The 22500-nt window shown below is 40.1% G+C and overlaps 1 protein-coding gene across 1 annotated transcript in view; it reads right to left on the bottom strand.

Annotated features, from left to right (window-relative positions):
• LOC138022127 (cytochrome P450 4B1-like) overlaps positions 1–22500 on the bottom strand; it is a 35128-nt gene that overhangs the window by 7767 nt on the left and 4861 nt on the right. Inside the window, exons 3-15 of the mRNA XM_068869155.1 lie at positions 22077–22291; positions 16114–16300; positions 15106–15233; positions 11460–11578; positions 10833–10892; positions 10540–10672; positions 9642–9707; positions 7544–7631; positions 5612–5714; positions 4705–4835; positions 3785–3849; positions 3251–3333; positions 659–724 (exon numbers count right to left, since the gene is read on the bottom strand). Coding sequence (XP_068725256.1) covers positions 659–724; positions 3251–3333; positions 3785–3849; positions 4705–4835; positions 5612–5714; positions 7544–7631; positions 9642–9707; positions 10540–10672; positions 10833–10892; positions 11460–11578; positions 15106–15233; positions 16114–16300; positions 22077–22265 — 1418 coding nt within the window. The 5' untranslated portion in view covers positions 22266–22291. The remainder of the gene's footprint in view (positions 1–658; positions 725–3250; positions 3334–3784; positions 3850–4704; positions 4836–5611; positions 5715–7543; positions 7632–9641; positions 9708–10539; positions 10673–10832; positions 10893–11459; positions 11579–15105; positions 15234–16113; positions 16301–22076; positions 22292–22500) is intronic.

Below are 22500 nucleotides of genomic sequence, written 5' to 3'. Positions count from 1 at the left end.
GTGTAGATTTTGTGGAAATGTCACTGAAACAGTGCGACACATTCTTAGTGGATGCAAGAAGCTTGCCTAGAGAAGGTATAGGAAGCGCCACGAAAAGGTGACCCTGCAGGTACACTGGGAGATGTGCAGGAAGTATGGGATAGACTGTAATCACAAGTGGTATGACCATCAACCCTTGCCAACCGTAGAAAATGGAGAAGTGAAGGTTACCGGGGACATGATTATCTACACAAAGTGCTGAAACATAATCGGCCAGATGTTACTCTAGTGCATAAAGACACAGAGAAATGGACAGTTATTGACATAGCTGTGCCAGAGGACCAGAACATGACCAGACCTGAAGAGGAGAAGGTTGAAAAATACCAGGAACTAGCAATTGAAATCAGAAGGACTCATGGAGCCTCGAAAGTCACAATAATACCTACCGTGATTGGTGCTCTTGGAAGCATATCAAAAGGTGCCAAGACCTGGTTTGGTAAGCTAGATGTACCCGACTTCCTTGGAAGTGTACAATTATCGGCCATCCTTGGAACTGCTCACCTCTTGCGGAAAGTGTTGTGTATCTAAGCTACGAGGAGTTGCTGAGACACAATACCCGACAACTGGAGAGAATCGAATAATAATGCACGGTATATTGAAAAAACATGAACCAACTTACCTATGAAGAATCATTGCCAGTGTTACCTTGATTTCTGCCATAGCAAAGGTCTGTCCTATACAATTCCTGAAAAAAAGTTAGTCTATTAACTATATACTATTGTTTCAATGTGATAAGGTTAACGTGAGTTAGTATCAAGGCGTGATGGAAGATACCGTGGCATTTAAACCCTCAAGTGTCAATGTCGACGAACAACAAATTGACAAAAACCACCCGCCTGGTGTTTTTCAGTTCAGACTAGATATGGAGTAGTCACCCAAGTAGACTTCCTTATATGGTTTGGTCACGCACTTCTCCCCCAACTTCGTTGGGGAGGAACGCGTTACGAAGCCAAAACCCAAGGACCACTGTGTAGGAGACTAGATATGGAGCAAATTCAGGGGAAGTACATTTATGCTGGGAGTTTTGACAAATAAAATGCGCCTTACAATCATGGAAACAGGGTTTTTATACCTGAAGTATCCTCAACGACGAGAAAGCCGATGAACGACTTGCAGAATAGAAAGCAAATAACTGCGACCCGTTCAAGTTGAGAAAATGTTATGATTTTGAGAGTTGACTCAAAAACGCCGTCAGTTTGAATTGAAGGTACCACCCGAAAAATGTCAAGTAAGTGGTAGCTGAAATGGATAACTCTTGCTACAGTTCACACTGCAATCACGGTGACAATTAGACAAAGTTAGATGCTACTCTGGTTTGCAGGGGTGATCCAATGTTATCGTCCGAGTCCTTTTATATGCCCTTTTAATAACCTGCGTAGCTGGTGGTTTTGTTGTTGCGGAGGGAGAGAGATTTCGAGCGGCGAAGCCACGAGAAGGCTGGGGCGAGAAGAAGGAAGATTTCCCTTCCCCCGAACCAGCCTTCTCGCGGCTTCTACGCTCGAAATCTCTCTCGCTCCACAACAACAAAGCCACTAGTTACGCAGGCTACCGTTTTACCAAATTGCTAGCAAATAAAAGGACTCTTGCGATAACTTTGTATCACCCTCTGATGAATACACTGGAAAGGAGTGTCGAGACGGTGGGTCTTTGAATTGTAACTTTCTACGCAACATTCAAATTTCTTCAAACCCCGGTAGCATCGACCTATGTATGGATAGCTTTTTTCCAAAAGGCTGAAAGAGTGAGAAATTGATAAGATTCACGGACTCCACACCATCAGTTAGAGCCTTGCCCAGTCAAACCGCCGACCGGTTGCTCAGTTGACCTCAGTTGGTTGCGCATCGAACTAACGTGCGAGGGGTCGTGGGTTTAAACCCGCTGAGCCACTTTCGACCCCCAACAACCCCTAACTAGAATTCTTCGAGTTGTAAATAAGCCCCTCAAGACTTTACAACAAGAATTCCTTCTCCTAAATTCAGACCACCTATTGAACACCAACCCAACGTAGTTTATAAAATACCCTGTGCCGATTGTGATTGGTGTTATATAGGTGAAACTGGCCGTTGCTTTGAAACTCGCAAGAAAGAACACGTTAGGAATGTAAAAACATGTGCTAATGGGTCAAACATTGCGAAACATGCGCGGTCTTTCGGTCATCGCATTAATTTCAATCATTCTCGAGTTATCGACAAAGGCTCCTTTCGTACTAGAAAAACTCTAGAAGCCTGGCACACCTCTGCTACCAAGCATGCTGACAATAACTCTAAGCCGATTCCTAATCAGTATAGCATTCTTTTTAAACAATAGCCACCTTTTTTCATACTTTTACTCTGTTATTTTTATTACTTTTATCTCGCCTTTTCTGCATATATTTCACTAATTTACATTCAATGTTTTATCCGTGGAAGGCTGTAGATCGACAGCCGAAAGCTTATATTTCTTTTCGAATTTTTTAGCCAGAGAACGTTTTTTATTGTATTTTAATATGTCTTATCCTGGCTGCGCTTCAATTTTTAATCACTTTCGATTTATTAATTAGAAATGTTGGTTTTTGAGAAAAGGAGAAAACCGGAGAACCCGGAGAAAAATAACTGAGAAGAAAGTGCTGCCTTTGTTAGGACATCTACAGCTGGTTAGACTCTCTAGCCTTCTCCGATAAGGAGTCTCATAACAATCGTTGATAAATTCCGTGGGACGGACTGAGGCTAATGAACTATGCCGATATCAATAAAGCGACCGAACAGAACAGAACTGTTAAGAGTCCCAACTGCCTGGATACAAACGCAGCTAAGAAGTTGGACCAGGGACTACCAGAATCAAATTTAACGATCGGTCAGGATGGGTGGAGAAGCGGTGATCTCCAAAGCTCTAGGCAATCACCTAAATCACTGGGTCGCACTGCTTCCTCCTGTGAACGACCTCCAAAAAACCATTCGTAATGAGTGGGAATTCCTGGTATAGTGGTATTCCTATTTCCATGATACTTTTAGTACGGACCTGTTATCATTGTTTTCACGCTGTTGGGATAACCCTGCAGTGGTCACATACCACAAAGGCAATGAAATGAAATGAAATAGGGATAAAATAAAATATAATATAATAAAATAAGGACAAAAACTGCAGCAGTAACCACGAAGGTTTGTAGCTTGGAATACATGATTTCTGCTTTCCGTTTATGAGGTTTTAGATCCTGGAATGTAATTATGAGTACCTCACTCCAGTTGAGAATGGAATGAATGAGTATGATGGTCTGCCTCGGCTCCTTTCTTCCTTAAATCGCAAGGGATCAAATACCTAAAGAAGTAATCACGGGACGTCAGCTGGTTAGAACAAATCAATGTTTCCATGATGAATCGTTGAGACACACTATATTTTCCCAAGATTTCCATAGCACGTTTATCTTTTTCTCCGGAAAGAATACAATTACCTTCAAAAAAGAGGACAGCTAGGGAATAAGTAGTTACGTACAATACTCGCTTCGGGTTCAATCTTCCCAGCTCATGAACTCCGCCCTTTTACTTGGTTATATTTTCTCAGCTGCGCAATATAATTATTTAAAAATAATCATATTGCGTAGCTTAGACTGTTCACACCATGCAGTAAACAACTCATGCGGAATGACGGTAGCAAAATGACGACTTCATGATAGCATTGTCTGAAACTTGTATTTTGCATTGACGCCATCGTAACAGTTTTTTTTCGTCTTTGTCTAATATGCTATGTTCACGGACCACTATTACCTTACCTCGGGATTTTTCCAGACATGCGGATTTCGATGAAGCGCAAAAATGTTGATGTACAAAAAGGTACCTACAAGGTAAATAGGAATAGTCAACTTCTAGTCAATATTTGTTTTTATATAAGGCTACTGCGTATTTTTAGGTGATGAACGCTACCTTGATAATTGCTATCGAATTCGAATGCATTCATAGGGCAATATATTGTTGCGTTCGTTTGCACAATTTGCTGGCTACAGTTTCATGTTGTCGTGTAATATGTGTTGTAGTTGCTTCTTCACATTTCTATGCATAAATCGAAGAAAGTACCGTTAGGAATTAGGAACCATAGTATAAACTACGCGCCAAAAAAATTGCCAGCCGGTTGGCCAAATTGGTTAAATTGAGAATCGCCTGGACTACCATGTGGAAGAGGGCGCCCTCGATCCAACACTTTTTAATTAATGGACCTTAAGAATCACACAGCGACCTTGTTGAGTCCCGAGAGATTGAAAACTTTTGTTTTGCCCCACCGAAACTCGTTCCCAAACATTTAAACCATAGTTAATAGAGGAGAATTGTTTGGAAGCTCGGCAAACATCAAAGGAGCAAATAAAGATGCCAAGATTTAGGTTGGAAAGTCCACGACCGTGCACAATCTTTTGTTTTGCGCTCATGCACTATGCATGAATTACGTAACCAACACGTTTCTATTGGTTAGTTCCTCAGTACGAAGTAAACAACTATTGTGTTTTGTGCACGGTCAAGGCCAGAAAAGAGAACAAAAAACCTACAACAAAGAAATTTGTAGGGTTTCAAAACCATTCCCGTCTATTAACTATGTTTAAACTCAAAGCTAAGGGTACGAAATCCGATTATTGTCTATGGCCAATATGGCCGCGGCGCAAATACGGACCATAGGATAACTGTATAGTGAGTATACGACTACCTTTGGGGAACTTCTTTCCTTGTAAGTCGTACTCTTTATCCGAACGACGGCAAATTATAGGCACAGGCGAATATAATCGCATCGACTCATTGATGCACAGCTTTAAATAAGAAAGATTACAGAGATCATTCCTGTGCAAGAACGAAGAAAACAATAGCTTAGTTCACGGTTACAGTGTATAGTGAGTCGAATGGAAAGAAAATTAACGTGTGATAAGACAAGGGACCATTCAAAAAAATGGAGGTCAGTGATGGAGAGAGGTCGTCCTATGCATGGGAGTAGTTTTTGGTTGCTAATTTTTCCAACATTGTTTGTGCTATTTTATTCCCGGATTGTTTTGCATTTAGTCCCCCAAGCCTGTTCCCCAGATCAAAACAACGAAATGAAAAATGAAATTAATGACATTTACCCAGAAAGCTCCACTCACGCGAAAGTGGTTTTCAGGAAGGCCCTGCATCCGATCGAATTGGAATTTAGAAATGTTGGTTTTTGAGGAAAGGAGAAATCCGGAGAACCCGAAGAAAAATCTCTCTCGGAATCGAAGGCGGGCCACATTGGTGGGAGGCGAGTGCAATCAAGACCCCACCATCCCTGCTCCCAACATCTATTCGTGATTCGTGAAAGCCCTAGGAAATCTTCACCGCCCGGGTAACTCCGTAGGGGGAGACATTTTAGCGGAAAGGGATTCTCCATCATCATTGCCATCATCGGTCGGCTTGCTTCCTTCAGCTGGTCTTATCACTCACTGTTGCCTCAAATCAATGGCCTCATTAAAACACCGTTTCGAGAGCGAGTTATAAAACAAATATAAGTGATAACTTTTCGGTAAGGAATTCCTTCATGTTCAAAGCAAGGTATAATTTTGGACGATCACTTCATCGACCAAACCCATTGCTAATGTTCTCACCATTGCAGACTGTTGGCCTGGACAAAGATGCGATCAACTTCTTCGCGACACTGTTTCTGGTGGTAAGGGTGGAGAGCCAAGCAGTATAAGATCCAGCAAATCGCTGCAAATAATGTCAAAAGGAAATCTTGGTCAAATTAATCCGTCTTTTTTTTGTCTAATACTTAAAAAGCACTGTTTGTGGTAATCAAAACATTTTGGGCAGCTAACCTAGTCAAGTCTCACCTCTGCGTCGGTTTTCATCAAGCACTTTAACTCCAAAATTTCCTGGCAATGAATTTATTTAATTTTAACTCTGCTGATCACCGGCCTTGACACTCAGTAGTCGACAACCTAATAGACCTAATCGGATAACTTAATGTTGTACCCAATTCAAACCCTTTGGGAAGAAAACGTTTTGTTCCAGTTATTTCCATATCATTTAAATCTATAGAACGAGAAGGGCATGTGAAAAAATTGGAGTTCTAGGAAAGATTTCAACCTACGACCTCTGTAAACACCGGTCGGATGCTCTACCCAGGCATTGAACAGGCAGCTAGGTCGCTTAGCCATGTTCTGTCCAGCACCTAACTTATGATCCTTCTGTAGGAGGTATTGCACGGTTTATCAACGGTAGATGCATTCTGATGCCCGTCTTTATACTAGAATGGGTTACAACGAAAATGACTGATATCAATACACCTTATTCCAAAATGGCCACCATTTTTAGTATTCTTTTATTTCCTTGCAAATTAGTCCTGTTGCCTCGTTCAAGGTTAACAGTTATTTTGATTTTTAGCTTCAGAACGAGGCAAAAAGAGCTAATTTGCAAGAAAGCAAAAGACTAGACGAGTTCACGCTCTTGAGTGCATCATGGGTAATCAGGGCAAGATGGAGAGAAATTCAAACGTTTGGAAGGAAGTTCAAAAGGATGAAAACTATTCATAATATGCAATTTTTGTTTTTTTATTTTCCAAAACTGAAGATATGCACTCAAAGGTTTGGCAGAATAAATTTAAAGAGAATGTCTATTGTAGAAATTATTTCATTTTAAAAAGAGTTTCTGCGATACATTTCCTGTAATTCCAAAGGCCCAAAATTACAGAGAATGTATGGAGACAAAAAAAGCAATATTTAAGAATTCGTAAAAACGGATACCAAGTCTAGTTCATCTCAGTTGTGAACATGAACTTATTTGCTTGGGTTATGAAGGCGAAAGTCTATAAAGTAGAGTCATGTACAGTATATTGTGCTTTGAATTTCCCGGCATGTTGCCCTGATTACCCATGATGCAATCAAGAGCGTGAACTCGTCTATACTAAAATGACGGCCATTTTGGAATAAGGTGTATGGTGTATAATCGTCCTTTTAACTAGTGCCAGCAGTAAAGAAATAATTTAATTTTCGTTGTTCTTACTGGCAGGGATTTTTCGGTTACCTCTGAGAATAATAAACTGTGGTTAGTTTAGAACCAGATGCTGCACGAATCATAACATTCAGGTTCTTTTACGCAGAGTCAAGTAATTGAAAGAATGGTGGTTGCCAATGGTTACAAAGATTATCATTCATCGCGACTATAGCTATTCTCGATGCTGACCTAAACGATCGCGGACATTAATGACAAAACAGATAATTTTCAGGAAGTCCGGGTCTGTTTTGAAATTATTCTTGCATACACGAATATTTACTTTTGTCAGTGTTTAATTCAAAGCGATTCAAGATGCAAGATCCTGAATGCAAAGCTAATTTATAACAATCAACGACATGGTTACCTTTTTGGTGTCCGAATAAAATCACCCGAGAATCAAACTTTGTTCCCGGGTCTTAATAATCAATAGCCCTTATATTCAGCATTACTGACAAGCCGAGGAAAAAACTCTATTCTCAAGTAAGGGTAAAAATTATAACATGACATAACTACAGAAAATTAAGTACAAGAATCTTTAAACCTACCACTCGTGACAGTGTCCAGTCCCGCGAACATGAAAGTCCTCACCTCTGCTCGAATCTCTTCGTCTGTTAAATTCTGTCCATTTTCACGCTGGAACAAAATGTACAATACCCCGTGACATCTAAGCTAAAAGTTAAATCCCTTCAAATAAATTCTTAGGTGTTTTCTCTTTGGATGCAAAGAGTACTTAACAAATTGAAATTTCAGGGTTAACTTGAAACATTGTACTCACGAGCCACCAGGGCACATGCAACAAGAGCTTATTCCTGTATTCCTGATTGTTTCTCACCATGTAATAGACAGGATTGCAGTTATTTTCAGTGTATAGTATGGAGAAAACATTCTTGCTTAAAGAAACAACACGGCTTCAAACCACCGACTCCGATCAAGAATCCAAAACGATTCCAGACCACGGCACCATATTGAAATTTAGCAATAAATTTCAGCAATATTAAACGAGAACGAGAACTTGGATAGTGTCATCTAGAATATAACTTCTCGTTGTTCTTCTAATTTCGCGATTGCTCCGAATCGTTCATGGAGTGCGTAATAGTAAAGACCATTTCAGAAATAAAATTTGGTAGGAACAGTATTGATGTTTGGAGAGAAGAAATTACTTTTTCCCCAAAACGGTTTTAGGGAATGTTGAATTAAACGTTTCGTTTCTAATTAAGTCAGTTACATGAAGTTAACTATGTACTTAAAATTTTTAACTTTCTCGCCAATACACCTTTTTCCCAAATGGTCGCCATTTTGATATTTTATTCAAATTAGACCTTGATGCCTCGTTCAAGGCAAAATATTCTTTTGAATTTGAAGCTTAAGAACGAGGCATTAAGGACTAATTTGAATAAAAAACAAAAGAATGTTTAAATGGCGGCCATTTTTGAAAAAAAAAAGGTGTATTTAACTTGAAAAAGCAACTTTTTTAGGTTCAAAGACGTTTGATGAACATGAAGTACGAGAAGGTTGAACATGGGCCATAAGCCACTTATGAATCATTGAGATAGAAGTCACACTTAACTGGGCAGGACAATTTCAGCAATTTTGTCACTACATGGAAGCATGACCTCTGCGATGCCGGTGCAATGCTCTACCAACTGAGCTGTGAAGCCACACATTTGGGAGCAGATTGTGCCAATTTATCTTTCCACGGGATGTATTCCCATGAAAGGACTAACGAGTGAAAGAAATGTCTATTTGAAGTGCGGGTTATAAACGAAACACAATTATATTATTGCTGAAATTGTCCAGTTAAGTGCGAAGTTCACTTCTATCTTCGGTCACTCTATAACCCGGCCGCACTTCAAATATACTTTTCTTTCATTATGAATCATTGATAACCTCTACACTATCGAAGCAAGCCGCTAAACAAATGAGAGTTTTTATAATATTTAAATAGATACCCATCACCAATATTGAAGCTATATATAACCGGTTAAAATGGGTGCTCAGACTTAACTACTGTTGATCAGCGCTAGCGCTATTCGAAATGGGTGCTTAGACCTCAATACTTTGCATGAGAATATTACGTTGATGACCTTCTAATCTATCTAGAACTTGTAATTGCCACGAGATGTCCATTGTCCTTCTCGTCTATCCCTTTTAGCATTTTTACCCTGATTAAACTCTATAGAAATCATATCTGACTTCCACCATTAACACATGATCTCAATCACGCAAGCACTATAGACTGATGGCGAATAAATGAACCAAAGAGTGCTGGGCAGGAGTGCAGAGAATGTTTTTAAAATCAGGATTGATTAATCTATTCTGCTTTGAAATCCGTAATTCAGTGCGACCTCTAGTCCTCATGTCCTCATGTCCTCATGTTCAGACGATGGTCCTCAAAGGCATACTGCAAAACTGGAGCGCTAGCAACGTTAACGGACGGTTAGTTCAGCGTAGAGTAAATGAAGCTTGCACGTGGTTTACTGATAAACAGTTTCACAATAAAAAGCTAAAGCTTTTACATACTATGCCGAAAAGAAATTGAGCGCGGGTCAGCTAAGCACTTGCTAAACTGTATGCCGCATAAAGACATAATTTGGCTCAAAACTTTCAATTACATGCATAGCAAATAAAAATGACATCTCGTACCCTGGCCTCGAGCAAGATATCGAGGAAGTCAAATTGATGTTGCCTTCTTTGAGCTTCTCTTTCGGGCTGCGAAAAAAACAAAAACAAAAGGATGACAATTGAGCGAACAAGAATGTGGACCCCGGATGAAATCAAAACTGAATGAATGAAAAAGAACGAACGAACGAACGAATGAGCGAGCGATTGAATGAGTAAGTGAGTGAGTGAGTGAGTTTGTGATGATGCACGAATAAATGAATGAATAAATGAAAAAAAATAAAGTGCCTCTGTGACCAAAAAATCAATTCTTAGTTTTCTTTGGATTTCAAAACTATGTTAAGTAAACAATAAACGACCAAAATTTTAAGCCTTGATTTCAGAAATACACCTGTTTATTTCCACTGGAATTTTCCTATTTAATGGTCCGCCATTACTAACTTTAAGTTCTTGAGAGAGCTGGTTCGAGGAGAAAATGACATCAAATTAAAGGCTCAGTAGTTTAAGAGTGCAATGCGGGTGTACGCCGCAGAATTAACGTGCAGCACGGGAGTTTTGGGCTTTCAGACGTTTAAACTCGTGTTTTGAATAAGCTGCATTCACGCTGAAATTTTAAACTAGTGAGTCTTTGACGTCACTTTTCAATGGATCTAACCCTCTGAGGTCCAATCGGTCAGTTTTGAACGTGAGTAATGGCGGACCGTGAAATCCAAAACTTACACTAAAAGTAAAGGGCCTTTTGATAAAAATCAAAGCTCAAAAATCTACCAGCCTGGTGTTAAGCAAACACACTTTCAAAATCTAAAGAAAAAGAGGAAGTGATTTTTTTTTAAATCACAGGGGCACTTTAAGTGCATTGAATGTACGGAGAAGTAAAGTACGACGAATAAAAGAAACAATATACAAAACAACGAACAGATACCTCTTCCAAGAGATTCTTTTTTCTTTCCCGGATAATTTCGTCGGCCTTTTGGGCAAGGAGTTTGGAATTATTTTTGAATGTTCTTCCCTTTGCGGTGAGTTTGTAGAAGAACTCAAAATGGTGCAGTGGAGTCCTATAGAAAAAAGAAGTTTTCAATCAGAAGATATAAGTCAGATCAAAGCAAAAATGGGTAGGCTCACTGATTTTTTTTATTTCTAGAACTTCTCCAATTAGTGAGATTGTAAAGCTTAAGTATAAAATTAAAATGGAAGATATGCAAAAAAGTGACTTACGAGAATCGGTCCATTATTGCCTGAGTATTTTCATGTATTGCAGTCATAAACGCTTCAGCTGTATTGCAAGAAAATTAAAAAATAAGTACTCACTTTCGGATAATGACTACTAATTAACTCGTACATAAATAGTCAGCGTTTTTTGTAAATTTGTTTCGAGGCGGTCGGCGGGAAAGAAAACCGTTTCTATCAAAAAGTGTTTTCCATGACCTGTGTGAGTTTAAGCTCTGCCTCCCATGAAAAAAAAAAAACGAAATAAAGAAAGAAAGAAATTACTCAAGTGATCAACAAAGAACTGAAGAATTAAATAAAGCATTCGCCTTTTTTGCCTTTTAATGTTCATCACAGGTTTATGACTTTATATGGTCACAGCGATATTTGATAGGCAGAGATGAGTTAACTACCTACCACGACAACCAACGCAATTGAAATTCTCGAACGATGTTGATCGATGAAATTTTAAAAAAGCGTAGAATGAGGTTTTGGCGACTCTTTCGTCATACACGTACCTGGCAGTGCCGGTTACAATTATGGCAACAGATAGTAAGGGAATTATGAATTAAAATTATGCTTAAGCCTAGGGTCAAAGGTTAAAACTCTGATATGATATGTTGTGGAACAACTTATCTTTTGATTTGGCAATCGCTCCTGTAACTGAAGCAGCACTTCAAGATAGAATCTAAGGATAACAAACCAATGTCCTTAAAGAGCTCTACTTCTTTACTAGGAGTGGACGACCACTTGCTCTGGAAGAAATTAAGGACAACAGTGAATTAGATAAGATTGTTCTTAAGGCATGGATGGGCTCGCCAGAACAGTCACAAATGAGTCTACGTTGCATGGCCCTGAAAAAAAAAACATGGCTTCTCCTGATTGGTTAAAGTGGCAGCCCTTTGTTTCTTTTCGCGCGTTAAGTGTATCTAAAAATGAGTCCATTCGTGATTGCGCTGGGGAAAGACCGAAAATTAATAAAGAAACGCTCTTATCTAATTCACTCTTGATTTAGGACTAATTAGGAAATGGAAAAACTTGTGTTTCAAAGTTTAAGGTTTTCAGCGCTCGACATTGGAACTACATGTTGAATGCTATCTCCTCCAGTGGCTTTAAAAAAGTTTTAAAGTTTTGCAACCGTATGAACCTCCTCCTCTTGGTCGTCTACTTTGAGGACCTGGGGCCCGTTTCTCGAAAGTCCCGAAACTTTACGGGCCACTTTCGGATGTCACAATTCCCTCTGCATCTCAAGAACGGAGAAGATTTAATTCGTCAAACTTCACAATCAGTTTGCTTTTTGTTACCTTGAAAACAACCTACTTTCCTAAACAAGCGGTAGGCAGGTTCACAAATGGCTTTTCGGGCCCAAACAGTTTTCGGGACTTTCGAGAAACGGGCCCCAGGGTACGGGAAGAGTAGAGTGAAAAGATCGACTCCCAAGAGACCATTTTACTCACGCGATCAGGCCAAATGTTTTGAGACCAAAGAGAAGGCAATATTCTCTTAAAAATGGTGTTCAATTCCCAAAAGATTACACCAACAACGCCAGTGATGTCATGCATACGCTTTACTCTCCTTTATTTTCATTTTTTTCCTTTTCATTGTTTTGCCACACCACTGCACAGCTATTCTTTGATTGCACTCACGTGATAAGACAGTTATGTTGGTGCCAAAACAATAGAAAAATGTAGCTCAAATTTTGCATAATAATAGAGCCAAATTCCCAAAAGACTTTTTCGCTTTTGTTTTTTCCACCAACATGGCCGACGCGCGCCGTTGTTAAGTCAGGTGCAATCAAAGAAATACATAACAAAAAAATTAATATGTTCTTATTGACTGAGTGGGAGGGCCGGACGGGAAAATATTTGGCCCGAGGTCATGGTCATGGTCCGTGCGCTTTGGCCAAGGGCCAAATATTTTCCCGTCCGGCCCGACCTAACTCAGTCAATAAGCATTTTATCATATGACCACCGCGCTTTTCCTTTTTTTTTTTTTTTCAGGTAAAAAAATTCGGAATGTTTACTTACGTCGCTCATTTTGACCGAAAAGTTGGGATTTATATAGCAACAAAGTTGTTTTAGTTCGCATCTCGAGCGAGCTTTCATTGCAAAACTATTGAGAAAATCCCCGTATGAGGGCCGTACGCGATCCTAGCAGGGCCGGACGGCTTTTTCCGGCCCTGCTCGCGCCATCGCGTACGGTCCTCATACGGGGATTTTCTCAATAGTTTTGCAATGAAAGCGCGCGCGGGGCCGTACGGGTCATATGATAAACCTGTTTATTTTAGGTGTAACTGAAATTTTCCTATTTTATGGTCCGCCGTTACAAACTTTAAACTCTTGAGAGACCTGGATCGAGGAGAAAATGACGTATATAATAAGCATATATAATAAGCTTTAAGTAAATGAAGTGACTTTGAGGTTTTGAACATTAACGTGAGTAATAGCGGACCGCGAACTCAAAGTAAAAAGTACAAAGAGTAAATCGTATATCATGAAAGCAAGGGGAAAAGAAGCTAAGGAAGCTTCATGAATCTGCCATCACTTTTGAGCAATAAAATGAGAGGTACAACGAATTCGAGCTCAGTATATTCATAACAGAGGGTGCACACCGGTTTAATGCTAATGTCCAAACCATAACTAGTAAAGTGACAACGAAACAGTCAATATAATACATAGTTTGCAGATTTGTATCAGAGTTCCAAAATACCCAACCGTAGTTGTATTTTTTTTATTCAAAGTACTGCAACTCAACTTAACTAGTTTAATAACAATAATACAATAATAGAAATTGTACACTTTGTATCTCCAACAACAATGCAGATGTCAACGTGTTTTGCAATAATATGGAAAGTAATGCTGTAATTTTTGAGCGGCCGTAATTTTAACAGGAATATACAATAATTACGTTGAATAAAATCAGAGCCACGTAAAAAAATCGCTAAAGCGTTTTCAGACTTTTCAGTGTGAAACATGTAATGGGGAATCACGGGCGCCCCTAGTTCAGTGTGAGCATCATCGACAAAAATATAAGGATTTGTAAGGGAATCCCGACAAAAAGCTTAAGAAGATAATTATATGAAAAAATCTCTATTAATTAAAAAACCTAACCTTATCGTCATTGTCGACAGCTTCCTTCCCGTGTAGTTTTTTTTCCAGATCCAACGCGATTCGACCCATTTTTCAATTTCTGGTGGTCAACGGTTATAATAAAATCCCATGGCCGAAGACTAAATTCCCAGGAGCCACCAATTTGATTCAAATATTCCTGGATAAAAAGTTCCCACTGTCACAATTCCATATCAGAATCAACTAAGAAAGATTGAACTTTCATCTCAACCCATCATGAAAGCAATAGCAGTCCTCCGAGCAACGTCGGGCGGTGAGTATTGCTACAAACATCTTTCGAATGTGCTGCTTTATAACCAAAGTGGGATAAAGAAGGAATTGGGATTTTATTAAAACCTTTGACAACCCAGATTGAAATTGAAAAATGGTTCAAATCGCGTCAGATCTGGAAAATGACCAGACAGGAAGGAAGCTATCCACAATGGCAATAAGGTTAGTCTTATCTTCTTAAGCTATTTATTGGGATTCCCATACAAATCCTTTTATTTTTGTCGGCCATGCTCATACCGAGCTTGGGTGCCTGCGGGAGAATCAAACTCTCTCTCGCACATGAAAGTTGTTTCACTTGTAGAATTTGTATTTTGCAAGATACAACCATGAATTATTAGTCAATTTGATCGTTGAATTGTGTACTTTGCAGACAACATATTTCCTTTGAAAACTGAATTAATTTTTTTACAACTCAGTGGTTACAAAACGAAAAACAAACTGCTTTACTCGCGGGCCGAAATTCGAAAGTGACAACAGAGGCCGATAAGAACACGTACGCCGGTTTAGTTTTGAGCTCTTTCACTCAATATAGAACACAATGGTACGAAAATAAATATCAAAGAACACTCAAAGCAAGTGTACACAAAGCAAAGCAAGTGTACACAACACAATGGTCAGGGAAATGGGAAAAAAATGTGTTTTTACTCACCTCCGAACACAAGATCGTTAATAGTCGCGACTGTCATGCAACTTTGTCTAATGTCATCGCACACCAAAACACGCACTTTCATTGGTCTCTACTAAAATCTCCAGGGAACCTTACATTGCACTACGTATTTTTCTGCCTGCTGCAATACTTCGCGCGGCGTTAACCTGGCCGCCTCGCAAGCCTCGCGTCTTCGCTCATCTTACTCTTTGGCAAAAAAGTTAAAGTTAAGTCTTACCAAGAGGGCTTCTGCTGACTCTTCGAAAACGTGAATAAATTGTTTGATTGTTTCAAAGTGGAAGGCAGGCGTTAACAGTTTTCTTGTGCTTTTCCATCTTTCTCCATTTTGGAGGCCAAGGCCCAGACCTGGATAAAGTAACAAATGAGAAGTCTTCAAAGAAACGAAATTGCAGTGGCACACGTAGTCTCAAACGTTTTATTGAAATTACCCTGCATCCTTTCTACAGGCCTCTTTTTGAAACGGCCAAGTACACCCCAAGGTGTCTTTAAAGGGGTTGCTTTACAGTTTACCAGAAACGTAGAATTGCGGAATCTGGAATGGGTAACAGTTGTCAATCTTTGGGAGACAGACGCATGAAACTGAACGCGCTGATCGTCCGTTTCTAGGTATTCGGTTTACAGCAAGAGAAAATTAAGGAGACAGAGAGGGAGTCTCCCAGTGTAGCTCTAGTTGGAGATATATAGATTCTAACATTTCTAGTACATATACATATATTTAACAATTATTCGTCGAGCCCGAATGGGCTCTGAGTCAATAGCCCATGAGGCCGAAGGCCGAATGGGCTATTGACTCAGAGGCCATGGGGGATGGCCATGGGGGCCAACTAGTTGGTCAAAAAAATATCGAGACAAAACATCTTTCGCTAGTTAAAGCTACACTTTAATTGTTGTTTTGGTTTTCAAAGCCGGCGCTTTTCGCTACTAGTGGGCTATAACAAATAGCCTACTAGTAGCTCAACCAATCAGAACGCAGCATTGATAATAGACCACTAGTTGGATTTTACTAAATATATATATAGATATATACAGACGTTTAGGTTTCACGAGTAACCATCGTTTTAATGCTACAGAACTGTTTCGCATGGTACAAGTACCACATTCATCAGGCAATTTTAACGCTCTTATGGAACGCCTATTTATGCCAACCACGCGCTTGTTGGTAAAAGAAAGTTTGCATTGCTTTTTCTATGTGTTTATGTGTTTACACTAACATACGAATAGGCACCTAAAAATGGTGACAGGAGGCGGCAAACCGATTCTTCTTTGAAGGTGGTGGGCAGCACTGGTTTGATTGTATCCGGATGACAGAGGACAATCGCGGACCTTGTTGGTCCAAACCATACTCGGTAGGCTGTCTTGTAACGTTCTGTGCAATTTAAGTGAAACAAAAGTCCATGCCCATCGAAGGTAGCCTGGGAACGAAATTAATCCAAATATGGAAAATAATCAAACATTTTGGGAAAAGAAACTTTCGATCATTTCAAAATCGACAAAATTATAGACAACTGGGAAAAAATAACATCATGAAATTGTGCTGGTGTACGCTGCTAGCTTCAGTCGACTAGGCAAGTCTCTTTCCGGGGGACCGTTTGATGGCAAAAGAGCGCGAAAACTCAAGACCGATGCTAGCCTGTGCAAAAAGACGAGGAAGGGGGGCCAAGAGGAAGACAATATCAGTTCTTGCTAAACAAATGTCGAATTGTGTGTCATATCACGTTGAACGTTGTTCAACAAAGTTGAGCAAGACGCTCTATTCCGTTAAGTTGCCATTAGTTGAAGCAGGCGTTTTTCATTCTCAAGCAGCAGATGATGAAACAGGGTTCATAGACAAATGATCAACAAACACGTTAAATGCACGCCCAATTTCAGTGACATCTAACACGAAGTGTCTCCTTAAGTCTAAGAGTTTGCTAGCTATTTCCAATAAAAGAAATGACGACGGTGACAGCAACAACAACGCCACAAAACAATGACATCATTGGTTAAAAGAACATTAAAAACCGTGCTGCAAGTGCGGCACACATTTGAGCAATATTTTTGCGGTCCTCTGCTAAACGAGGTCGTGAAATCGTTAAATTTGAGGTTTTGACGACAACGTGAGCATGCAAAAGAGAATCTTTCATTTTTTATTTTCACTCTGAAACCGCCTGTACCAATTTAGTTTTAGGATACTTAGCCCACACTGTACCTACGACCTGAACGAGATGGAATAACGGGAAAGACTTAGGATTGTGCAAAGTCACATTTTCGTCGCCGAAATAAGGGAAAAGGGAAGAGGTTGTTTTTAGCCTAGGGTAAATGCAGCCGTTTATCTTTAATTGGTAGGCAAAGGTAAAGTCTGCTACGAGCCTAGAAGGCCCATCAGGCCGGCGCTTATCTCCGGTTTCTGTAGCATGAGGCGACTAGGAATATTTTTAACTCCCCCCCTGGATGGGATGCCAGTCCATCGCAAGGTTACCCCAAGCATTAACTACACCTGGGTGGAGAGAGGCACCGTGAGAGTAAAGTGTCTTGCCCAAGAACACAACACAATGTCCCCGGCCAGGACCCGAACCCGGGCCACTGGATCCGGAGTCGAGCGCACTAACCATGAGGAGCAGCGTTTGAGGGAGACACTTTGTGACTTTAGGGACCTTAAGCAAGGGTGTCGACGACGACGGCTAAAAGAACGTTGTCTAAAAATATTATTTCCCGTTACTGAAATAATCCGAGTCGCTCGGCTTGGAAAGTGTGAATACACATTCCGTGAGAAGAATAGAGAGAAAATTGAAAATTCATCGTCTGGTGCTCTCGTCCTCCACGTGACTTCAAATGTGACAGGAGCCCATGACTAGGAGCCTCCCAATGCATTATATCCTTGAGTCAACCTTTGCGGCTATCTTTCTATTTTTAGAACTAATCCTTCAGCAGGAAACTCACATTTACAACAATTTACATCAATTTGCACAATTTGCATACATTGTTTGTGCTAATTTTGTCTTTGTTCCACAATAACTTTATTCTGATTAGCCATTCTAAACAGTGTGTGCAGAGCCTAAGAACTCGTGGCGTTCTAAAATTAGAAAGATACGAGCAAAGGTTGACTCATAGGGCTTGTATAGGAGAAGCAAGCTCCTACTCATGCGCTCCTGAATGTGATCATTCACGTCATTAAGGAGCTTAAGCAACGACAACAGCGACGGCAACGAGAACGACATCTTAAAATACAAATTCGCGTTATTTTAATCGCTTCGTGACTATTTCAACCTTTTAGTGCATGACAAGGGTGTTTTAGTTGCTGAAAAAATTGCACTCGTCGGAACGGCACTTAATTTAGGGGACAAAATGACAATTTATCTTCAAGTACTGACGTCCTATTCTCTATTTTCGAATTCCCCCATAATACACTTTGTTTGCCCCCCAAATTTTGCATAAACTATTGTTTTCAAATGCTATTGGGGACACTGCATATTCCCAAGAACATTTGAAAACAATGGTTTATGCAAAATTTGGGGGGCAAACAAAGTGTATTATGGGGAATTCGAAAATAGAGAATATAAAAACCTCAAATTTGGCTACTTCACGTTGTTGTTTAGCTGACGACGGCAAAGAAATGGACAAAGTGAAAAACACACGTGCAGGGCGTGCAAAGCTGTTTTTTTTGCCCACTAAATATGCAAATTTGTGACGTTCTTGTTGCCGTCGCCGTTGTGCCGGTTGCTTAAGTTCCCTGCTAGGGACCTTAAGATCTACGACGGCGACTTCAACGAAAACGTCACCTCGAAATATCACTTTGCTTTATCATAATTCTTTCGCGGTTATTCTATCTCGTTCACTTCTTACAATTTGGGCGACGTATCGTGAAAATAAATTGGTACGAAGAGTTACAAAGTGAAAATAGAGAATGAAAGATTCTCTGTTCCATGCTCACGTTGTCGTCAAAACCTCAAATTTGGTAATTTCACGTCGTCCTGACGCAGAGTACCGCAAGAATCCGTCCTAAAATCCGTGCTGCACGTGCAGCACAATTATTTATGCTCTTTCAACCAATGATATCATTGTTTTGCGCCGTTGTTGTTGCCGTCGCCGTCGTAAAATCTTGAGCTCCCTTTTAGAACGGCAAAGAAATGTATCAAAATGTAAAACGCACGTGCAGGCCGTGCCGAACTATTGTTTTTGCTATTTAAACCTATTGTTTTGTGGCTTTCTCGTAGACGTCGTCGTCGCCGTCCTTGCTCGAGGTCCCTTTCATTTTTCCGTATTCCAAGCAAGGGGACATCACTTCGTGGCGCTTATTGAAATCCGTTCATTTCTGGACATATCTCCTCATATGTCATATGCTCAATTGAGATGTGTCACGTTGTCAAGTATGCAGATCATAGTACGTAAAATTTGTCCCGTAGGGCGACATCACAATGAAACAGAACTTTCGTAGTTTCTAAATCTGTGTGGTGAAATTTTTAACTTTAATACCCTGCCGGAAACGGTGTGCTATTACTGAGTGCTAATTGCTATGTCTCATTTTTGACCTGAAACAAAGAAAACATATCGTGATTTGAGACGAGAAACGTATCCTGAGAGCATTAGATGTGCGAAGAGATTTGAACTTATTTGCTTTCACTCCCTTCCATCTCTAGAAAACTTAATAAAGCAAGTTTCTGACGAGAAGATGTTCAAAATATCGTCTGGTGTTTATAGTGTTGTTGATAGTTACAGCTTTATGGCTTTGACGTATCTGACTTGGTGGACATCCGGTAATTTAGTTACATGAGACCTGAAATAATGAGTATATGTTGCCTATCATCTTGATGGATACCAACGTAAATGCTCTTTTAGTACTTCGTTGTTACCCTGGCAGAAATTTTCCCACCAACCGCTGATTTCGCGCGGGAAGCATCATCTCACGCAATATCGAACTGTGCCTGGTGATGCATAAAACTGTGTTCGGCGTCATAACGTGTAACCAGGCGAGTTCGTTGTTCAGACTTTGCTACTGGAAGTATTCGTAAGTCCCACAAGTCGCACTAAAAATGCTAAGTGAATATTTTTAGAAATATCTAGACAACACAGGCAGACATATCCATCCCAAAATGTTTATGTTTTGCTTGCGCAGTGAGGATCATAGAAGTGACGTAAAAATAAATAAATAAACGATCGGAAGTTTATCCATCGATGCAGGAAATTTTTGCTGCTAGCCTGAGTAAGAAAAAAATAGTAACACTAGTATGCTATTTATATGAAATTTCCAAACATGACTGAAAATGTTTTCAAAACTCCGTTAGTATCCAATTTGTTGTGTTTTTCCTGCCCTTGTGAATTAAAGCGTATGTTCTTCTTTAAAATGTCCTTAAAATGACAGCATTCCTCAAATTTTATCCATGGCATGCACTTGAGCAAGTTAAAGATGATATGCAGGTAATTTAAAACAAAGACATCCCAGAGAATGGAGAATAGGACAACGGGGAATTTGTACGGGGAACGCGGAATCTTTGAGAGCGGCACTGCCTTAAAACGGAGAATCTTTAAAAGCGGGAATGTTCACAGCGTTGAATGTCTAAGAGCGGAAATCCTTAAAACGGGGAATTTTTATACACAAGCTACAAAGTCGAATGACAAGCAAATTGACCTGTGCCCAAATGAGTGGCTTCGTAGCTCAGCCAATAGAGCATTCGACTTCCGTTGAAGCTATCAGAATTTCTCAGGTGTCTAGACAATTGCTTAAAATCGTTCTGCTAACTGCGAAAATCACTTCTCCATTTCGACACACAAGCTTAACTACACAACTTGCGACAATCTCGCCCAAATCTCCAATTATTGAAGTCCGAGATTTCAAGATTCTCATTCTAAAGATTCTCAAGTTTTCCAATCCCCGTTCTCTGTTCTCTGTTCTCTGTTCCCTGTTGTATCTTTCCCAGATAACCGATATCAAAGTACACAGTACTTTCTATTCCAGGCTGATTTGCTAAATAGACAGGGTTTTTCAGTGCACCAAAACATTTATTGTTGTCGAGTGGGTGACTTAACTGCACATCGCCATATTTTCGACATTTAGGTTAAAAATGCAAAAGGTCTTGTGATAAACATTTCAAAGGACGTTTTGTCTTCCCACAGACTTAAAAGGGCTGCGGGGCAACTGCGGAAATGAATGTTCCCCGTTAAAACGTGTCATCCGAGTAATCGTGGCTCATATGTGTCCAGCCGAACCTGACGAAGATTGATAGGACCACCTAAGACTATGGCTTGCCCTGGCTTTACGGTCGGAATGAGCGCTTGTGCAGCAAAGGCTTTGTTCAATTAATCTCTTATGCAGGTGATGAAAAACAAACAGGGCACTTCTAAAAGAAATCTTCTCGTAATGCACGTGATAACACGTCTGAAGACAGATGAAAAAGCAACAATTTCATACAGCTAATCCACAAAGAAAGACAGTCTTAGATTGTCTATCAGTAGGTCTGTGTTGTCGGTTTCGGTTTATCGATTTCGCGTTAAAAATACTCCCCGCTTTGATTCCTCGTACCGGAAGACCCTATTAGCATAGCAAAATAAAGAGTTGAGCAAAACATTTGCTTTCAATGTTGAGAAACGGCTACGAAATAGTCGACCGGAAAACGGTGTAACGAGAGTTTGGCGAGTCTCGACATTGACATTTTCCATTGGGCGCCTGATGTAACAAATAGTTACCGCCTTGGCTCTGGGATTTCCGGCCTGGATTTTTTGGGCTTGTTAACAAGACTAAGTTTTTGTTCATAAAAGGGTTTACATGTAATCAAAGTAGAGAAGAACAGTCTTTAGTTGTTGGCACAAGTATCTTTGATGCAAAGACGTAGTGGAATGGAATGGATGGGATGCACGATTTCCGTCCACTCTGCTCCATCATTTAAAAGCTAGGATTGTTTTTGTATCAATTCATTAAAGCGGCACACTCGCGACTTAAACCGATAAAATATCAACAAGGGCCACTATAAATGAGTTGATGATGTATCGTGCGCCTTCGCTCAAACTGGATCTGAACTGAGCTCATCAGACATGCATGACAAATGTCCAAATGATGTGGAACTCTAACCACATGTGCAGGACATCGAAAAATTGTTCTCTGATGCACGCTGCACATGCGGTCTAGTTCAAACGATGGAGACAAACTTGTTAAGCGGAGCAATGTTCTTAAGAGGATGGACACTTAAATAGGATGACGCATGTATCTTTTCTTACCTCATCAAGATGTCCTTTGATCCAGTGGCATGCTGGACCTTCAAAATTACGTACTTTAGCGTTGGCCTTTGCTACAACAAATGCCAAAGAAGCTACGAGGCTGATTGCTGCGATACCAGCCACACTAAGAAGAAGCAAAAATGGATTCCCTAGTGCTGTGGAGATGATCCATTCCAGTCCTTCCAACATTCCTGATCGATAGATTGCGTGCGTCCCTGCAGAGATTTCCAATGTCCTTGATTGGTTAAATAACTAATTATGAGAAACTGCGAAAGTGGATTACGAAACAAAATCAGAGATTTACTGGATTAGCTGCCCCAAAATGAACGCTTTCACTCAAGCCTTGCGTGTATTTCCGAAAATACATGGCATCTATCTGCGTGGATATCAAACTGGCGCGCCTGATTACTGTGTCCATCACGGG

This window comes from Montipora capricornis, chromosome 10 (assembly GCF_036669925.1).
Source record: "Montipora capricornis isolate CH-2021 chromosome 10, ASM3666992v2, whole genome shotgun sequence".
NCBI lineage: Eukaryota > Metazoa > Cnidaria > Anthozoa > Scleractinia > Acroporidae > Montipora > Montipora capricornis.
The sequence above is the reverse complement of the archived record's forward strand: the minus strand, read 5'-3'. Positions and strand labels throughout refer to the sequence as shown.